The following is an 18,181-nucleotide window of genomic DNA, read 5'->3' as shown; positions in this document are numbered from 1 at the left end:
TGAAAGAAACAGCCCAAACAGAAAGATGCTCAAATAAACTAATACAACCAAGCCGTCAAAATGTTTAACTAGAAATGACTCACAGTGCCTGTGCCCAAAGCACAGAAGCCAAGTGGACAACATGAAACTGTGGCCCTGCCCATACTCAGTATATATTAAGTTGCCACATGAGACAAAACGCCCATTTTCTTTTTATGAGATTCTAAGTCTTGGGAAACATTTGAGCGCATAGGTTTAGTCATCTACTGCTAACACGGAATATAAATGATCAGTCCCAAAGGGATGTGGTTCACTATAAAAAGACAAAAAGGGGGACAGCTCAGAGGTGTGCTACACTGTTTACAGGACAGCATCATATTCAACTCTAAGTACAGTTCAAATACGGATACCAGTGAAATGCAGCTGAAAAATTTAGATTCAAGTATTAGGAACAGAGTCACCAAATCCTGCCACAAAACATTACCTACCACAACATGAACTGGAATGGCTGGCAGTTGATACTAATACAATTTATATATTCATGCATTTAGGAAACAAATGCTACAGCAGTAAAGAGAGGCTAGGACATAGTACAAGTATAAAACATGGACAGATTTCTCCCATTAACCACTAGGGAACGGAGTAGCTGAAGAAGCTCCTCTAATGGCAGTTGGGAGTAATGGAACCAACTGTAAGAGGCTATAAAATGTAACATGTCTCTCGGAGCACACGCTTTCATTGCTTCCTTTGTGAAGATTCAGACTTTTATTATGTAGCCAACCCTCAAAGTCATGATTGTAAAAGGCATACATACAAGAAAGGATTATTAAAGATTATACATGTTTGCAAAGAACAAGAACAAACAACTAGATATTAATCCATGTGCTTTGCATTGTTAATTTTTTATGCCACGAAAGGACTGGAAAGGGCAATGTAAACTTTCACCTTCTACTCAAGCACTGCAAATCGGTAAGCAGACCCAGTTATTTCCCAGAATAAAATTCAACCTCAGACTTCACCACCTCTGTCACAGAAATTGGAACAAATACATTTGAATACAACGAATTCTGAAAAGCTACACTGAGAGAAACATGTCTCACAGCTTTGTTGTTGGAATAAAAGTGACTATGTAATAAGTTCATAAAATTTGTATCTTATATGCTTTATCCTTAGTTACTGAGAACTATGTAAAAACCCAAATCCAAATAGTAATTTATAACTGTAGATAGCTTAGACCAAGATACCAATACTCCATGTCTAATAAAATACATACACAGATACATTTAAACCTTTAAAGAAAATAGAAGCTTTTATGTGAGTCTTGGGTGAACATCTTTTTCTTCAACAGACAGGCAAAACCACCTCTCAAACTAGTACTCCCTAATTACAGTTTGCAAATATAGGTTTTGGTGCACACATGTGGACATCCAAAATCAACCAAATTCTTATTAATTTTTTGTTAACTCTAGCTACTCATGTCATGGTCTATGTGAAAAATGCTGAAGTGAATCAAGCTGGAACTAAGTTTGGAGGACAACTCTTTCAGGATATAATACACTGAAAGTCTTGGTAATGCCTGCAATATGGCTATGTTTTGCTAGAGCCTTCTACATACACTCCATCACACAAATAATTTTTCAGCATTAAAAAAAGAGAGAAATGTAAACAGGAAAAGAGACAGGAAGAAAGTGTTCAAATGAAATCTCGAGCATTTGACTGAGGGAATTGATTCCATGCACAAAGAACGATTACAGGCAAGGACTAGATGGTCCCTAGAAGGTCCCTGCAAAGAAGAGTTCTGTAGAACTAAACTCAGAACACAGAAGCAGCTTTTCTATGAAAAGGAGCAACATACTAAATACAGTGGTGTCTGTATAGCTACACAGGAGATCTGAGGGCACAGACATACTCTCTGTTTTGAATACCCTGAGGTCAAGAAGAAGAAAAGTAAGGAAATGGAGAGATGAAGTCAGGGAAAGATGCACCCTGATCTTTGATGGACAGTTTATGACTAAAGTTTCAGTTTCACAGCAAATTGTTCATGTGATAAACAGCTGAAAACAATTCAAGCCTCAATACATTAAATACCGGCTATATGTATTTATTTAACATGACATTTGCACAGGTTTTGGCACATGGATGTGCCTATGTCAAGCATTCTTTTTGAATGCTACACAAGAACATCACTCATACACAGGAAACTTGCGTTTGCACATTTGGCTTCTGATTACCAAATGATCTTTCAACAGACAGGAACTCTCAACTGAAAGACTTTCCACAAGTGCTTATGGCCAAATTCTGAAGAACCTCTAAAGAATGCAGACTTGGTTAAGCCTCCTTTAACCATGTTCTTTAAGAGAAGATGCCTTATTAGCTTCAAATTACTTCAATCATATTAAAAATGACATTTGCTTAAAAATACAATAAATACATTTTAGAGCATATTTACCTTCTGACTGTCATGTTCAAAAGTTGAAAACCAATGTTCTGCAGTTTTCATAAGACGTGTGAACATTGCACTGAAGAGGAAAAATCCAGAAAGTTGGTGTTAAATAATGTATTACAAGTAAGAGCAAATTAAATGTAAAGGAAGTTGTTAAAACTTACTAGGCATCATGTTCCAGATATTCAGGATTCAAAAGAACTTTCATTTCCTCGCTGAAAAAGGCAACAGTGAACAATCCAAATGTGAATGTTTATTTTTGGTCAGCGTTCTGCATGTACTATTATGTATTTATAAGCCAACTTTCATATAAAGTGCAAATGAGAAAACTAGCCTTTTTAATTAAAAAGAGCAACTCCATTGAACAAATGAAGTCTTTCCTTTTTATAAAGATCAAAAACAAATTAGCTGCCTTGTCTGCACTACAATGAAGTAACCATCTAATTATTCCAAATAACAAATTACTGAATGTCACAATGTATTATTTGAATATGCTTGATCTAGAATAATTGATTGCTGCACAATCTATCACTGTTTGTCCCAAACAAAAAAAAATATGGTTACTGGTCAAATATGCAGTATCAAAACATTAATTTATTTTGTTTTAATAGCCTGTATTTTTATTGTACTTTTACAGCAATTAATCAGTGACAGCACCTCTTTTCCATCTACTTTGCTGCTTAGCTCTACTTTTTCAGTGGGGATGGAACAGAGTGCTGCACATAACACATGGTTATTTTATGTTACTTAGCACTGAAGACCTTCTTTTAGGTAATTTCAGGATATCTAAAGACAGACACTGAATAAAAACACACACTTGTAAATAGTCTCCATCCTTATGTTAATACTGCCTTTGGACAATCATGTTGAGGGGTGCTAACACAGGTTATATTATACAGTACACATAATTAAATTGGCTTTTATTCACTGCTGGACTCCAAAAGAGAGTGCAAAAAGACAAATGAAATTACCTAAATATCACAAGTGATACAAGAAAGCACTAGTTTCTTAAAAAAAACCCAAAGTTTTATATACAGGGCAATAAAAAAAGCATCTGAATTTGGTTGACAGACAATAATGTGTGATGTAATATTTTATACATACGTGTATGATTACATACACAGACAAACAGTTTGAGTTAAATGGCAAATCAATAGCTAAACTTAATGTTACTACCAAGTCAAAGGATCGTCAGATATTGCAGCTACAACATTGCAGGCGATGAAAGAAATATCAATCACAACAACGTCAGGAAGGTTGGACATGCTTCAAAAGGGAATTGCTAAATATTCAGGAGCAGGCTGTCCTAGTCTGTACGAAGGCAAGCCGTCGGGGAAAAAGACTGGCCTGGTTAAACAGGGAACTTAGACTAGAACTTAAGGAAAAAAAGAGAGCCTACTTGCTCTGGAAGAAGGGTCGGGTAACTTGGGAGGTCTATAGGGACGTGGCCAGGTCGTGCAGGGAGAAGATTAGAAGGGCCAAAGCTCAATTAGAGCTCGATTTGGCTGCTACAGTCAAAGACAACAAAAAAAGCTTTTACAAATACATCAACAGCAAAAGGAGGGTCAAGGAGAGCCTCCACCACTTGCTGAATGAGGAGGGTAGTGTAGTGTCAGGGGATGAGGAAAAGGCAGAGGTGCTCAATGCCTTCTTTGCCTCGGTCTTTAATGTCAAGACCGGTTGTCCTCAGGAGACTCGGCCCCCAGAGCCTGAAGTTAGGGACGGGGGTCTGTGTGAACCTCCCATGAGCCAGGAGGAGACAGTTAGTGACCTGCTGTGCCAGCTGGACACCCACAAGGCTATGGGCCTGGATGGGATTCACCCTAGAGTAATGAAGGAACTGGCAAATGAACTTGCCAAACCACTCTCGATTATCTACCGGCAGTCCTGGTTAACTGGAGAAGTTCCAGCTGACTGGAAATTAGCAAACGTAATGCCCATCTACAAGAAGGGTCGGAAGGACGATCCAGGGAACTATAGGCCTGTCAGCCTGACCTCGGTGCCAGGCAAGGTGATGGAACAGATCATCCTGAGTGCCATTACACGGCACATGCAGGACAATCAGGGCATCGGGGCCAGCCAACATGGATTCATGAAAGGCAGGTCCTGCTCAACCAACCTGGTCTCCTTCTATGACAAAGTGACCCGCTTAGTAGATGAGGGCAGGGCTGTGGATGTAGTCTATCTAGACTTCAGTAAGGCATTCGACACTGTCTCCCACAGCATCCTCCTGGACAAACTGGCTGCCCGGGGCTTGGATAGGTGGACTCTTCAATGGGTTAAAAACTGGCTGGATGGCCGAGCCCAGAGAGTGGTGGTGAATGGGTCAAAGTCCAACTGGGGGCTGGTCACTAGCGGTGTTCCCCAGGGCTCAGTTCTGGGGCCGGTGCTGTTCAATATCTTTATAGATGATCTAGACATAGGGATTGAGTGCACCCTCAGCAAATTTGCAGATGACACCAAGCTGGGTGGGAGTGTCGATCTGCTGGAGGGTAGGAAGGCTCTTCAGAGGGATTTGGAGAGGTTAGATAGATGGGCCGAGACCAACGGCATGAGGTTCAACAAGAACAAGTGCCGGGTCTTACACTTTGGCCACAACAACCCCATGCAGCTCTACAGGCTGGGGGAAGAGTGGTTAGAAAGCGGCCTGGTGGAAAGAGACCTGGGGGTGCTGATCGACAGCCGGCTAAACATGAGCCAGCAGTGTGCCCAGGTGGCCAAGAAGGCCAATGGCATCCTGGCCTCTATTAGGAATAGTGTAGCCAGCCGGTCTAGGGAAGTGATCGTCCCTCTCTACTCGGCACTGGTGAGGCCGCATCTTGAGTACTGTGTCCAGTTCTGGGCCCCGCACTTCAAGAAAGATGTTGAGGTGTTGGAGCGAGTCCAGAGGAGGGCGACCAAGCTGGTGAAGGGTCTGGAGGGTATGACCTACGAGGAACGGCTGAGGGAGCTGGGGTTGTTTAGCCTGGAGAAGAGGAGGCTCAGAGGTGACCTTATTGCAGTCTACACCTACCTGAAGGGAGGTTGTAGTGAAGTGGGAGTTGGCCTCTTCTCCCAGGCAACTAGCGATAGGACAAGAGGGCACAGCCTCAAGCTTCGCCAGGGGAGGTTCAGGTTGGACATCAGGAAGAATTTCTTTACAGAAAGGGTTATTAGACATTGGAATGGGCTGCCCAGGGAGGTGGTGGAGTCACCATCTCTGGATGTGTTTAAGAAAAGACTGGACATGGCACTTAGTGCCATGGTCTAGTTGACAGGGTGGTGTAGGGGCAGCGGTTGGACTCGATGATCCCTGAGGTCTCTTCCAACCTGGTTGATTCTGTGATTCTGTGATTCTGTAATTTGTCTACACTGATTTTTATTCTCCTTTAAGATATGAGGAAAGAGAGTTGGTAACATGGCCACTCTGTGACTGTAGTTCTCTAATCTGCCTCCTCTCTGCAATGACAGAAACACCACCATTTCTGGCACTGAGAATGAGATGAAACGGTAGGTAGGTACGTAAGCTTTTTGATTAAGGTTTTCCTCAGGTTTCTTTCCTCCCTTTTTTTTTGCCAGCTAATATCTGTGAAGGGGCCAATGTCCACACTTTTAATCCCTCCTTCAGAAGCTGTAGCAGGGAAGATGAAATAAGGGCATTCTCATCAAAGCACAAGGATACAACAATTTCTGATATCAATTTATCAATTATAAACAAAGAATTAAGGATCACATATTTGTAAGTTCTAGTCCAGCCAACTTATTTTTTTAAGAAAGCGGATTTTTAGTACTATACAAATAAAACACAATGCTTGCCTTGGTTGTGCAGCTTCACTGGCATGTGAAAAAGCTTGGTGGTCACAATGCAGGATAAAGACAATGGGAGCTAAAAGTTCATGCATACCCTAAACATAAAAGGAAGCAAAAGTATAGTAAGATTTTCCAGTCATATAGCATCAGGCAGCCAGCAATATTAGGTGCAGACTAACTAAAAGCATGAACATTTACATTCTTAACAGAACGGTTTCATAATCAGTGGCTTTTATCTTAAATTCTGATTAAACCCAAGTGTTTCTTCTTCTATAATATACAGAAGCAAGTTATTCTCCCTTTTTCTAACACAACAGACAACAAATTGGCAATGGTAGGCAACCCTGCACCTGGCAGTTTACTCCAAGATCTATGTTCATAAATATGAATTTTATTTATGATAATTACAATCATGATCCACAGTACAAAGATCTGCAATAAGGACAAATTAAAAAATTTAAAATTATTTTTTATTTGATAATGTTTCAAAATCATAGATAAAAGCATAACAGTAGCCTTTAGAGGAGACAAGGGCAGCTGCTTTGAAAATTAGAAAATGAAACTTCCATTCCTACGGACATGGAAAATAAAATGAGGTTTTTTTCTTTTTTTTTTTTGTTTAATTTGTTATGTCAATATTAAAAATAAACTCATTACAACACGATGCATAGGAGACCTGGTACTGTTCAATTACAGGCTATTATTTATATATGCAATCTATTTTAAGATACAGAAAAAATACAGAAACATGCAGCAATCAGAACACAAAAAATTGGTGGATAGTCAAGGACTTGGGTGAGCATTAGAAGCATGGCTGGGCCACCCAGGCCAGCCACCGACGCTTTTACCCGGAGCTCACCAGGAACAAAAAATGCATCTTGATTTGCCTTGATTCACCTGAGGCTTGCCAATTTGTTATCAGGAGCAGAAGCAACCAGTCAGCAAGCAGCAACGCACTGGCAGGTAAAACTATAGCCTGCAGAATGAAACCTCAGCTTCAGCAGATATTCAGCCCCTTCCCTCAGATTAGATCAGGGAAAAGGAGGATTTGGGGTATCGTAACTGGGGAATTTGGTTATGTCAGGGGAGTTGGGCTCCCAGTGGTGGACTAGGATGGCGGGTAGGAACTATGCAAGCTACAGTTTGAGGTGGGAGTCAGCCGTACAAAAGAAGTGAGGGGAGCCCTTTGGTGATGGAAGGGATGTGGGATGAAGGGTTGAAACCTGTCTGGCTGCCTCTGGACACAGGGATCACTCCAAGGGGAGGGAACTCCTGACCTCAGCCCAAAAGTCACCAACCACAGCCAGGGCTTGGTGCCAGGTGCCCAGGCTACCCCTGCTGGGTCTCACTCTGGGTGGGGTCTTTGCCGGGCTGTAGGAGAAAGAGTGTGCTGCCAACAGTGCTCTAGTTAAAAGATGCAACTACTTCACCAAGTGGAGCCTTAGTCCCAACTCCAGGTGAGTGCTCTGGGCAGACAGGGGTGCCAGGAAGACCACCTTGTCTATCCTGTTGGCAGAAAGAGGACTGGGGCTGGCCCATCAAGCTCACAGACATTTCAGGCTGCTGTCGGGACTCAGATGATGGGTCCCTAGACAGGAGCTGTTCTACTTTTATGCCTGCAGTTCCAAGCTAGGAGGCCTCTCCACTTGCTTTTCCAGCCCTTTCAGTGATGGACAGATGTGAGCAATGAGATAGTTACACGCTTGTGCAGCCACCCTACTGCTTTGCTGGTCTATCAGATGATATTGGGTGTAGCATTTGAGGAGTATTCAATATCAGTGAGTTAGCTTATCAGCTTCATATATATCAAACAGATACATTAACCACTAAAAACCTTTAACTTTTATTGGAAATAATGGGGATTTTCCTTAAGTGGTCCAAACTGAGCAGAAAGGTAGATGTGGAAGCCCTCTCTAGATCATTATCTATTTTGAGTGTGCTCAGATGCATGTTAATGAATCTTATCTGTTCGTAAAAGGAAATTCCAATACCTAGCAGTGTTGAAGAAAAAAAAAAAGAGGCTTGGAAATTTCTCTGTGTGCCACCAACTGAAATCCTAGGAAATTTAATTTTAATTTTTTCAGGACTGAGATGACTGTTATAGCCTCAATTGTAGGGTTTCAGCAATAGCAGTCAGTTGACTGAGCAAAGCTAAAGACAGCAAAACTATTGAAGTTTGGACATTTTCTTTCTCTTCCTATTTCTGAACCATTAGGGACTACTTTGAAAGATGAAGGCTAAATAGAAATTCAGTTAGGAACAAAAAGAGATTAAACCCAATGTAGCCACTTGATTTCAAGACCTGATGTAAAATTTCCAAACACAACAATATGGGTTAGATTACAAATTGATAGCTTTAGATTTCTGAAAGTCTTATGGTCATACCAAGAGGGAAGGGAATAGGAGAGACAGGGAGATAGGTCCAGGATTAGACAATAAATGTAAGTGGCAAAAATATTTAAATAAACTGTCGATAACCTGGGTTGTACTTTCACACATACTCACAGCCCTCAGTTAAATAACAGCTCCACATCTGATCTTCTATTTGCCCTGATATACTAACATGAAATAAGAGAAATGGAAACGCCAAAAACTTGACTATCTAATAAAACTACCACATAAGCTGTAAACACATAAGCTGAAGAAAAAGAAAGAGGACATAAAATAAGAATTACTTACAAAAGATAAAAGCACATCATACATTCTTCCAACATAATAATATATCAACTTTATAATAAAGTAGAATCTTATGTGGCTGCCCACATATAACAAAAACAAAACAAACAGATGATGAAATATCAGGATTTCAAAAAGATACCTCTGATCTTTCAGTTACAAGAGTACTTCAAATGTTTAGAGATTTTTAGCTTGGCAAGAAAAGCCACCAGTGTAATATGCATACACATATTTTTTCAATGCTGCAGTTTACTAAAACTCTTTAGTGTTAATAAATAAGCTGACAGAGCGCAGATAATTTTATGACACTTCCCAGCTACAACAAAATATTGATTTCATAATACAGTCTACAGTTTAGAAAGAAAACCAGAAATGTAGCATTTCTACAATGAAAAGTGAATCAATGCATTTCAAAATTATATTGACTTCTCCAAGGGCAATCAAATCATGAGTGAACAACAGTTAGCCTAGTAATTTGGTTTAATTGTCACTATTTCTTTTCAGTATAACTAAGAGCAGAATTTTGGCACCAGTCTTACACAGGAATGCTAAGGGTAATTTTTACATATTCTTAAGTACAATATACTATTCTCTTTAGGCTTTATATTTACAGCTGCTATTTAAAAATTCAACGATCCCAGTGAGGATTCTGTCTTTAAAATATGTAATAGAGCTTCACAACATTCTACTCCATTTGACTAGGGACAGAAATATCTTTTCCCTCATCAAATAAAATGTTATTCTTCATGCTGGTCAAAAAAACAGAAACCCTACTACAAAGACAACTTTCATGTATATATGTATATTAAACAAACATTATTGATTGCTTCTTGTAAGACTATATGCTGATGCTATGTAATAGTTTCAATAAAATGTTGTAAACTTCTGATACACTTTATTTACATTTATAAGTATGCAAATTGTCAAGGAACTAGAACTTTTTCCAAATATTTTAAAAGAGTAACATCAGGTCCTGTACAGATGCTGACAGACAGAAGTGTAATTTTTCATTTATTGGCCAAGTGTTATAATTCTAATAGCAAATGTAGCTCTTGTATGTGGTCATAGAAATGAGACAGGAATTCTCATAGAGAACAACAGGACCAGTCCCATGATGAATACTGAATATGAAGACAAACTCCTTTGTATTCAGGTCACTGTGGAGAGAGCAGCTTGGAGGTGATCTGTTATTGATGGATTAATGGTAACCTTCATTATTTTCAAGAAAATATGCTAGCTTTGATGTAGTGGAAATTATTATGGGAAGTGGGGCTTGAGTCAATGGTAAAAACAGAACCAATAAAAACAGTAGGAGAGGAAGACTGACTGCAACATAGCTATTTGCTAAAGGAGGGGAAAAAAACGTATCCCGTTGCCACCACAAACTCTATTTCCTATTAGCTAATTCAGAGAAGTATACTGATGGACATGAAAGAAATGTTATCTAAAAAGCGAGGGACACGGGGACAAAAAAGCAGGATTGTTACTAATAAGTTAACAGGAGCATTAATTAAAAAAAAAACCCCAAAGCCATCCTTTCAAAATGAGGTAAGAAAAAAGAAAAGCTCCTAATAAAAGTGACACATATCCACAACAAGAGAGGAAAACCACAATCATTTGCTATTTTGTGGACTTGGCACAGCACCACGAGACTTGGGTGATAGACTGAACACACTTCAGAGAGATTAAATCAACAGTTTTCCATGATCCAAATTTATTTCATTTTCTACACTTCACCTCTCCCCTTAGTCCTGTGGCAACCCCTTCCTGGAATTACCGCACTACTGATGAACACCAGTTGAAAACAGAGGTAAAGAAGTTTTCTTTGTCAACAGCCTGTAGGCTCGCAAAATTGAACCTGTTCTTTTATCTGCCTATGTTCATTTAGCCCACCAAGCAGTCTTTATTAAAGCTGAGGCATCAGGCAGTCAAAGTTCATTAATACCATTTATATAATCTCTGCAGTTTCAATTAACTCAGCAAGACATTCTACTACATGATAACAGTCTCATTAATTCAATAAAATCCCATAACTATTAACAATATGGTCTATGTTAAACGGGGTGTCACCTAGTAGAAAATAATAGCTTTAACAGCTTGCGAAGAAACTCAGGGCTTTTTTTTTTAAATTTGATCTGGTTAAATATTCCATCCTTATGTAGAAAGGTATTATTTCTTGGTAAGGAATCAAGAGGATTTTAAATATGAGCAGAGGGTAATTAAGTCCTTTTAAGTCATATCAAAGAGTAAAATAATACTTCTTGTTCAATAAATGATAGACTAAATTAGCTGGAATGTGTTCTTCCATTTTCCCATCATCAGTACTCTGGCCTATATTCACTAAAAAGGGGAGGCTGAATACTGCTGAAGTGTTTTCTTCAGCAGTGCCCTTCAAAATACAGCTCACAAATCTCATTTTTTCTTGTTCTCATGCAAGACTATTCCTTGCTCACAGTCTGTCAAACATGAGAAATAACCAGCTGATAGAGATTTCATATGTTTGATAACTATATATTTGATTTTTGATATAATCTGTAAGACAGTTCTTCAGAACTAACTGTTCCTTCAACTCGTGTCATTTTTTTCACGAAATGCCACTAATTTCCTGGCTTGAGGACAGGGTGGTCACAGACCATGCCTGAAAGCATATAGTGTCTTACAAAAATCTTCAAATTTATTGAACCTACCTATTTGTGCCATGAAAAATTTTCTGTCTACCTAAAGTTTTCTGCTCTGAGAAACTGAGTATCCCTCAGTTTGTCATTCCCTACTCACCCTACAGTTAACAGCCTGAAGAAAAAAATACAAATATACTTATGTCGATACTCTGCATATTGGTCTGGCTACATTAATATAGTATCAAGCTTATACTCACTTCAAAAACTTCAGAACAAATGTTAAATTAATTTAGCCCACATCCCATATGGATGCATAGTTAGTACAGCTTTAACGCTTTCTTTACCATTTTATCAAAAATGGTTTGAGCAGGCTCTCCTTCAGGTTAACACTGTAAAACTGGTATTTGTAGCACCCTTGTCCTTCATTCAAGAGGCATTTGTCAGCTGCACTGTATTTGGATGCTACAGGGTTAAGATAAAGGATCTATTTGCTAACACACTGCATGGCGTTAGCACTTTGAGGAAGAACTTGAAATATTACGTAAAACTTAAAACAGTAAACTGTGCCTAAATTTCAGAAGTCACTACGTATGTTTTTTGTTTATTCAGTACCATTTTTAATCCTGCTGCATACTTTCTTTCTTTACCTAAGCAGAGAAAGTATTTCTTTTTCTCTTTCTTTCTTAACCAACACTGAAGTAAAAGATGTTGTTTATAAAGATATTTGAAGTTAGACAACTCAGCAACTTTAAAGAAAACAATTTGAGGGACTGTGTTATGAGGAAAAAGCATATGTTATTCAATGAGCTTACTTTTCTTACTATCCAGCTGACAAGCAGCTCTTTGATTACTTTAGCATTATGATACAACTTCAGATACAACATAACTACATATAGAAAATGTTGAGTCAATGAATGCCACCTGTACAGTATTTTCATTACCTGTTTATAAAGCAACTGCTCATTTTCTCTGGCATAGCAGAAGAGAACATCTGTAAGAATTTTCCTCACATTCTCTTGCTGGAAATACTGCATTTCAGGAAAGCTGAAAATCAAGAAACACAGTGAATGTAAACAATATAGCACACAGAATCTCAGTCGCTGGTCTAGAAACAGTTTTAGGTAAGACAGCACCTCCCTTGTCTGCTTTCTCACTACTCTGTGAATTATGGGTGCTGCTAGAGTAAGAATACTGAAGACTTGATACATTTGTATTGCCACCAAAATTCTGAACCATGTTCTTTAATATACATCAGTCTGCTACATAGATAGGATGACATCATCAGTTATATTTAAATAAGCAATCCCTTTTAATATTATGAAAACCAGAGATCTGCAAGAATGAAATACAATGGCAGATTGTTTTAATTGTCAACTTCTTACAAACAGCCAATCCACTGAAAATGAATGACTTGGAGAATCTAATCAAAATAAAATGATGTACCATACGAATATATTCCTGCATGAAGAATCAGGTTCCTTTGCTTCTCCATGTCACGAAAACAAGTCGAGTTGAAGTAGAATGAAAGCAGACAGAACTAGAGGCAACAACTGAGCCAAAGATCTACCCCCTCCTTCCTGCACACAGACTCTTACTGCCAAACCTTGCAGTCCAGAAGACTGTCCTGGTCCCAGGTGGTACAGTATCCCAACAGTAACTCAACTCCAAGACTGTGCTCCACCAATTGTCAGTCCTTCACCAATGAATCTAAAACTTGCTAGGAATGCTTAGAAAAAGAACGTGATCAAAAAATCCAAATAGACACTTCTCCCCTCAAAAAAACAAGTCAGTTAAAACTAAACCTGTTGCAAACAGTTCTGTATTGATTAATTTGATTCCGGTACTGGAAAAATAAGCACCAAAGATCAAATCTCCATAGATAAAAAACACACTTTATATGACATGCTCCCATTTTTTTAATCTGTGTTAGGTTGGCAACTGTAACTGGATCATCAGTCTGCCCTGCAGTTCCACGAATAGTGCTTAGCCCTGCTCTTCATTTTTCTCAAGACAAAAGTTGGGCAAAAGAAGAGTACAAGAGCTACAATATGTTAAGGAAGTTTGTAAAATTTCCAGTTCTAAACTGGAATAAAATGGAAGAAAGAAGAGTATGTCGGAGGAAGCATATACACAAGGGTTCATTATTTCATGGACATTTGAAAAATCATTAGCATTTTAATGACAAGATTATTAAAATATCTCATAACTGACATGAAAACCAGTATCCTAAGCTCCAATATATCTTACTGGCATCTTTTGTGATGCAACGCAATTAGGCATTTCACTTAGTTATAACTAACTAAGGCTAGAAAGGTGCTTTGAAATCCTTGGATGAAGGACCTGAATCAAGAGCCAAGGCAGAGAAGACACTGTAGCTTAAACGCAGCCATGCTGAAGTCCTGAGAAAGGCATTGGGATGAGGGGTTTAACGTTCTCCTGGTAATGGTAGACCAACATTTGGAAACTTGTATGCACTTGTACTAATCATATTACTGTAAGGGAAGGACACAGCTGAGACCAAAAGTGCATTACAGCAGATGGCAATCGACATAATTTAGGAGTTTGAGGAGATTATTTTTGAAGGACTGTTATTCAGGCCTGCCCTATGAAGTTTAGGAAGAGAAAACTAACAAAGAAAACTCAAAAATACACAGAGATATCTGTGAGGATCTAGTAATATCAGAGATTGTGACAGAAAGGATAATAACGAACTCAGGAATAAGCTGGCTGAAGTATTAATTATAGTAAATGTAAATACAAAAGATCGTGAGGGAACTATCAGCTCAGGATGGATTTTTATGAAGAATGCCATTTTATGATTAAAGCACTGTTTTAGAAATACAGTATCCTAAAATCAGGCAAGGTAAGAATACTTTTAATGAACACTAGAATATTACTTTTAATTACATTTCTGAGAAAGACTGCATAAGGACATAGGTATTTTGCTAGACTGTTTTACCACAACTGCTACAATTAAACAAGGGCGCATCCAAGTCTCTGCTTTCAGGAAGTGAAGACCAGTGTGAGTTAGTTACCATTTTTTAAAACATTCCTTCAGCCCATTTAGAGGCCCCTACACTAGAGGCAGCCAGACTTTGACACAGAAGAAACTTAGGCTGGCAACCAAATAAAAGGATGCACACAGACTTCATGAAACAAATTGGGTGGCAGACAGAAATGAGGCTCTTAACCACAGCCATGGAGCGACCATCTTTCCTTTCACGAACGGATTCCATCCCCTGCCATTCCCCAACCCTGTTACTCATCTGGAATGGAGAAAGCTACTAAGCCAGAAAAAATGGAAGATACTCTTGCTACTGCAAAGGTTTGGTAAAGAATAATAATAACCGCCCCTCTGTTGCTCACTTTTTTCTTGAAAAGGAATAAATTGGTGTATAAAGGTAGCTCTCCTTTACAGCAGTCCCTCCTCTTACACAGAAACTAGATTTTGTCTCCTGTGTTCATACTCAATGGATTGCTGTTCCTTCCCATCTCTTCTATATGCTTAGGAAGGATGTAGCTGCCTAATGGCTTCTCCACTACCTTTTTTATGGGTGGGTATTTTTTTGGGAGATGGAGAGTTTGAAACAGCAGCACCCACCACTACTCGTCTTCACACAGCTTCCATTGTCCTAAACTGTGATTATTAGTCCTGAAGCAGAAACTAGGTAGACAAATATATAAAAATACTACTACAAAAAAAAAGAAATCCATTTGATTAGTCTACTGGGAATGACCCCTAAGCATTTTGTTTTCTTAAAATACTGGAGAGAGAAAGAGGGTAATCAAATCCAGCCCTTTACAAACCTAGATGTACGAGGTGATGCCAGCAAGTAGACAGGTATTTTGATTTGACTGGCAGCTAGATGCTCTTGCATCTGCCAGTCTGCTGATTTCCATTTCCACAGAATATTTTAAAAAATTCTTCTTTATCACTTAACTTCTTAATCATCACAAAATACATCAGTATTGTTCCTTGGTACATCTTTTGAATGACAGCAATTAATCATTGCATTCTTAAGTCTTATGGTGCTAGTTCATATGCACCTTCCTTAACAGAGTAACAGAATGCAGTATTATAGTCATAACTTGATTGGTACTGCTATCTACATCTAAAGTAAGGCTTTTAATTGCATTATAATAAACCTCCCTTGTCCTCCTTCCCACCTTCATTTTTAGAAACTTCTCACTTGAGACAGAAAGAGATGGTGTTTGGTTCCAGCTCAAAAGCACATGTTTCTAGATAGCTGAAGGAAAATCCATTCTGAACCTCTCAACTACCATAAAAAATAAGTCAAGTGATTAATTAGAAATGTTGATCATTAATGAGTTAGGACTAACTTAACAAAATCCTCCCTTACTTCCCTTGTAAATATTGGAAGTTCTTATTATGCAACAGGCAAAAAATTATATTTAGACATTATGGCTTGGATTATTCTCACCTGACTTTAGGTGACTACAGTTTAGTTAGGTACAGGTGAGCTAGAAGCCTTTTATAATTACTGAAGAAAAACATACTTCTCTGCAGTGTGATTCATCAGACCTATACTAGACATTTACTTTAGGAAGAGATGATTTGGGTCCTAGAATTCTTCAGGTACATAGACTCTAAAGGATGACTAGTCCAGTTGTGAGCATTGTAAGTTAATGACAAATCTTTCAATTGTAACTCCACAAATTTATTTGAAGAATGGAAATGAAAAGGACAACATTAAAGAGAGGGTACTTACATTCCAAAGCCAAGGAATGTAGAACTTACTGCTTCTTACACTAATGATAGTTTACAAACAGATACATATGTAGATATAAAATGCACACTTTTTTATGACTAGGCAAACAACAAGTGTATATATAAACGCACGTAGTTTATCAAATAAATTAATGTTACTTTGATAAATTTTGCTCCTTCATCGTTTGATTTATTTTGATATTGATGACACATAACGTATGCTGCTATTGTTTCAAGTAGACATTACTTTGTATAAATACATAAATGGAAATTTCTTTAGTCACTATTTCTGATATTAGTGACTATTACTCTGCCATTTGCCAGAGTGAGAGCCTGGACTTCGTGTGTCTGTATATATATATTTTTAAGTAACACTCTTACATCCAACATAACCTCCATACAACTTTTCATTCTCCAATTATAGTTTAGATACGTATATATTTTAATCTTAGAACATCCTGAACTGCTTCCTTTAACAAACAAAAAATACCATCTGTGAGAATGCACATGAAAGCATGCTCAGATTTTAATTATACATCTCATGGCAAAATGCATTCAAGAATGGGTCTAGGGACAGACACGTAAAATATTCCAAAACCAAAGAGTAATGATTTCTTCTGCATCACTTTGTTTCTGTAAATGAAAATGTGTGAGCTTGGGATTTGTAAAATCTATGACTATCACCACTTTTTTCAAGTTATAAGGAAAAATATTTGCAATACAGTAAAATTTCACATGGTAGCAAACCAGTAATTGAATTTAATTAGATTTACACATCAGTCAATGCTTCTACTCTGAAAAGAAATGTTTTCAGGAACCGAGTGTTCTAACTCAAACAAGTTTCTGAACAGGAATGACCTAAGGGTCAAGAAGATGAAAACATAATCACAGTAATATTAGGACAAATTTTAAAAGGCATATGTGACAAGTAACACTAGAAAAGTGATAAATAAAAATAGAAATGCTTAACTTCTCGAGATGAGTGACATTTCCCTTACTAATTACAAACTGCTTTTTTAATTATTAAGTGTTAAGAATTAAAGAAACTAATCTGTTCAACCTTTTATTATGATCATAATTTAGTTACAAGACCTTTGAGTTTCTCTTACCTTCTCTTTGCTTCATATGGAAAACTCTACTTTAAATTTCACATAGTAGTAGATTTCCTAATATCGTAATTTAGAAGAGCTTTTCTTAAATGATACCAATAAATCTCCAGGGTTTAATGTTTAACTCGATTTTCTCGTTTTTCACTCCAAGAAAGCTGTATTTTTATACATTTAATGTATGTTTCTAGACATTCATGTTCAACAGTCCTGACATTTACACTAACTGAAGTCAAGAAAACACAATATAATGTATACCACACAAAAACACAGAATCTATATTTATATATAGAAATTTCTTTTAAGATCTACATACGTTCTTGTCACATCTTGTTCAATCATTGCTCGAAGCTCTTTATCCTGGAAAAATTTATTCCAAAGACTCTGAAATAAGGAAAAATAATTGTATGAAAGAGAGACTTCTACTAATACTTAAGGCTTATATACTACATCAGCAAAGCACTGTACAAATATTAACTAATTAATCCTCAACATTCCTGGTATATCAATATTTCATGGGTGAAAAAGAATGTTGGTGACCAGCCTAACATATCTGACAAAGCCAGTTTAGATCAGAAATGGAAACATTCCAGTTCCTGGATCCTTGTTCTAGGCTCATTCCATTCACTCACTGGATGGCTGCAGGTCTGTGAGTTATTATAAGGCGTTTGTGAGGAATATTTAGGAAGGCAGAGTAAACTCAAACTTACCAGAACCAGCAGCTCAACTGAAAAAAATTCAGTATGTCACTCACGGAAAAAGGTCTATATCATCATACTGTACTACATTTCTCTCATGAATGTATGTACTCTAATTGGAAGCTGCTATAATTTCCATACTA

General features: G+C 37.9%; 1 protein-coding gene across 1 annotated transcript in view; it reads right to left on the bottom strand.

Annotated features, from left to right (window-relative positions):
* Positions 1 to 18,181, bottom strand: part of TBC1D5 (TBC1 domain family member 5) — a 350,320-nt gene that overhangs the window by 144,877 nt on the left and 187,262 nt on the right. The window contains exons 9-13 of the mRNA XM_068404675.1: positions 17,657 to 17,724; positions 12,447 to 12,549; positions 6,218 to 6,306; positions 2,587 to 2,637; positions 2,429 to 2,498 (exon numbers count right to left, since the gene is read on the bottom strand). Coding sequence (XP_068260776.1) covers positions 2,429 to 2,498; positions 2,587 to 2,637; positions 6,218 to 6,306; positions 12,447 to 12,549; positions 17,657 to 17,724 — 381 coding nt within the window. The remainder of the gene's footprint in view (positions 1 to 2,428; positions 2,499 to 2,586; positions 2,638 to 6,217; positions 6,307 to 12,446; positions 12,550 to 17,656; positions 17,725 to 18,181) is intronic.

This window comes from Nyctibius grandis, chromosome 7 (assembly GCF_013368605.1).
Source record: "Nyctibius grandis isolate bNycGra1 chromosome 7, bNycGra1.pri, whole genome shotgun sequence".
In the NCBI taxonomy this organism is placed as follows: domain Eukaryota; kingdom Metazoa; phylum Chordata; class Aves; order Nyctibiiformes; family Nyctibiidae; genus Nyctibius; species Nyctibius grandis.
This window is presented reverse-complemented; position numbering and strand designations above follow the sequence as displayed.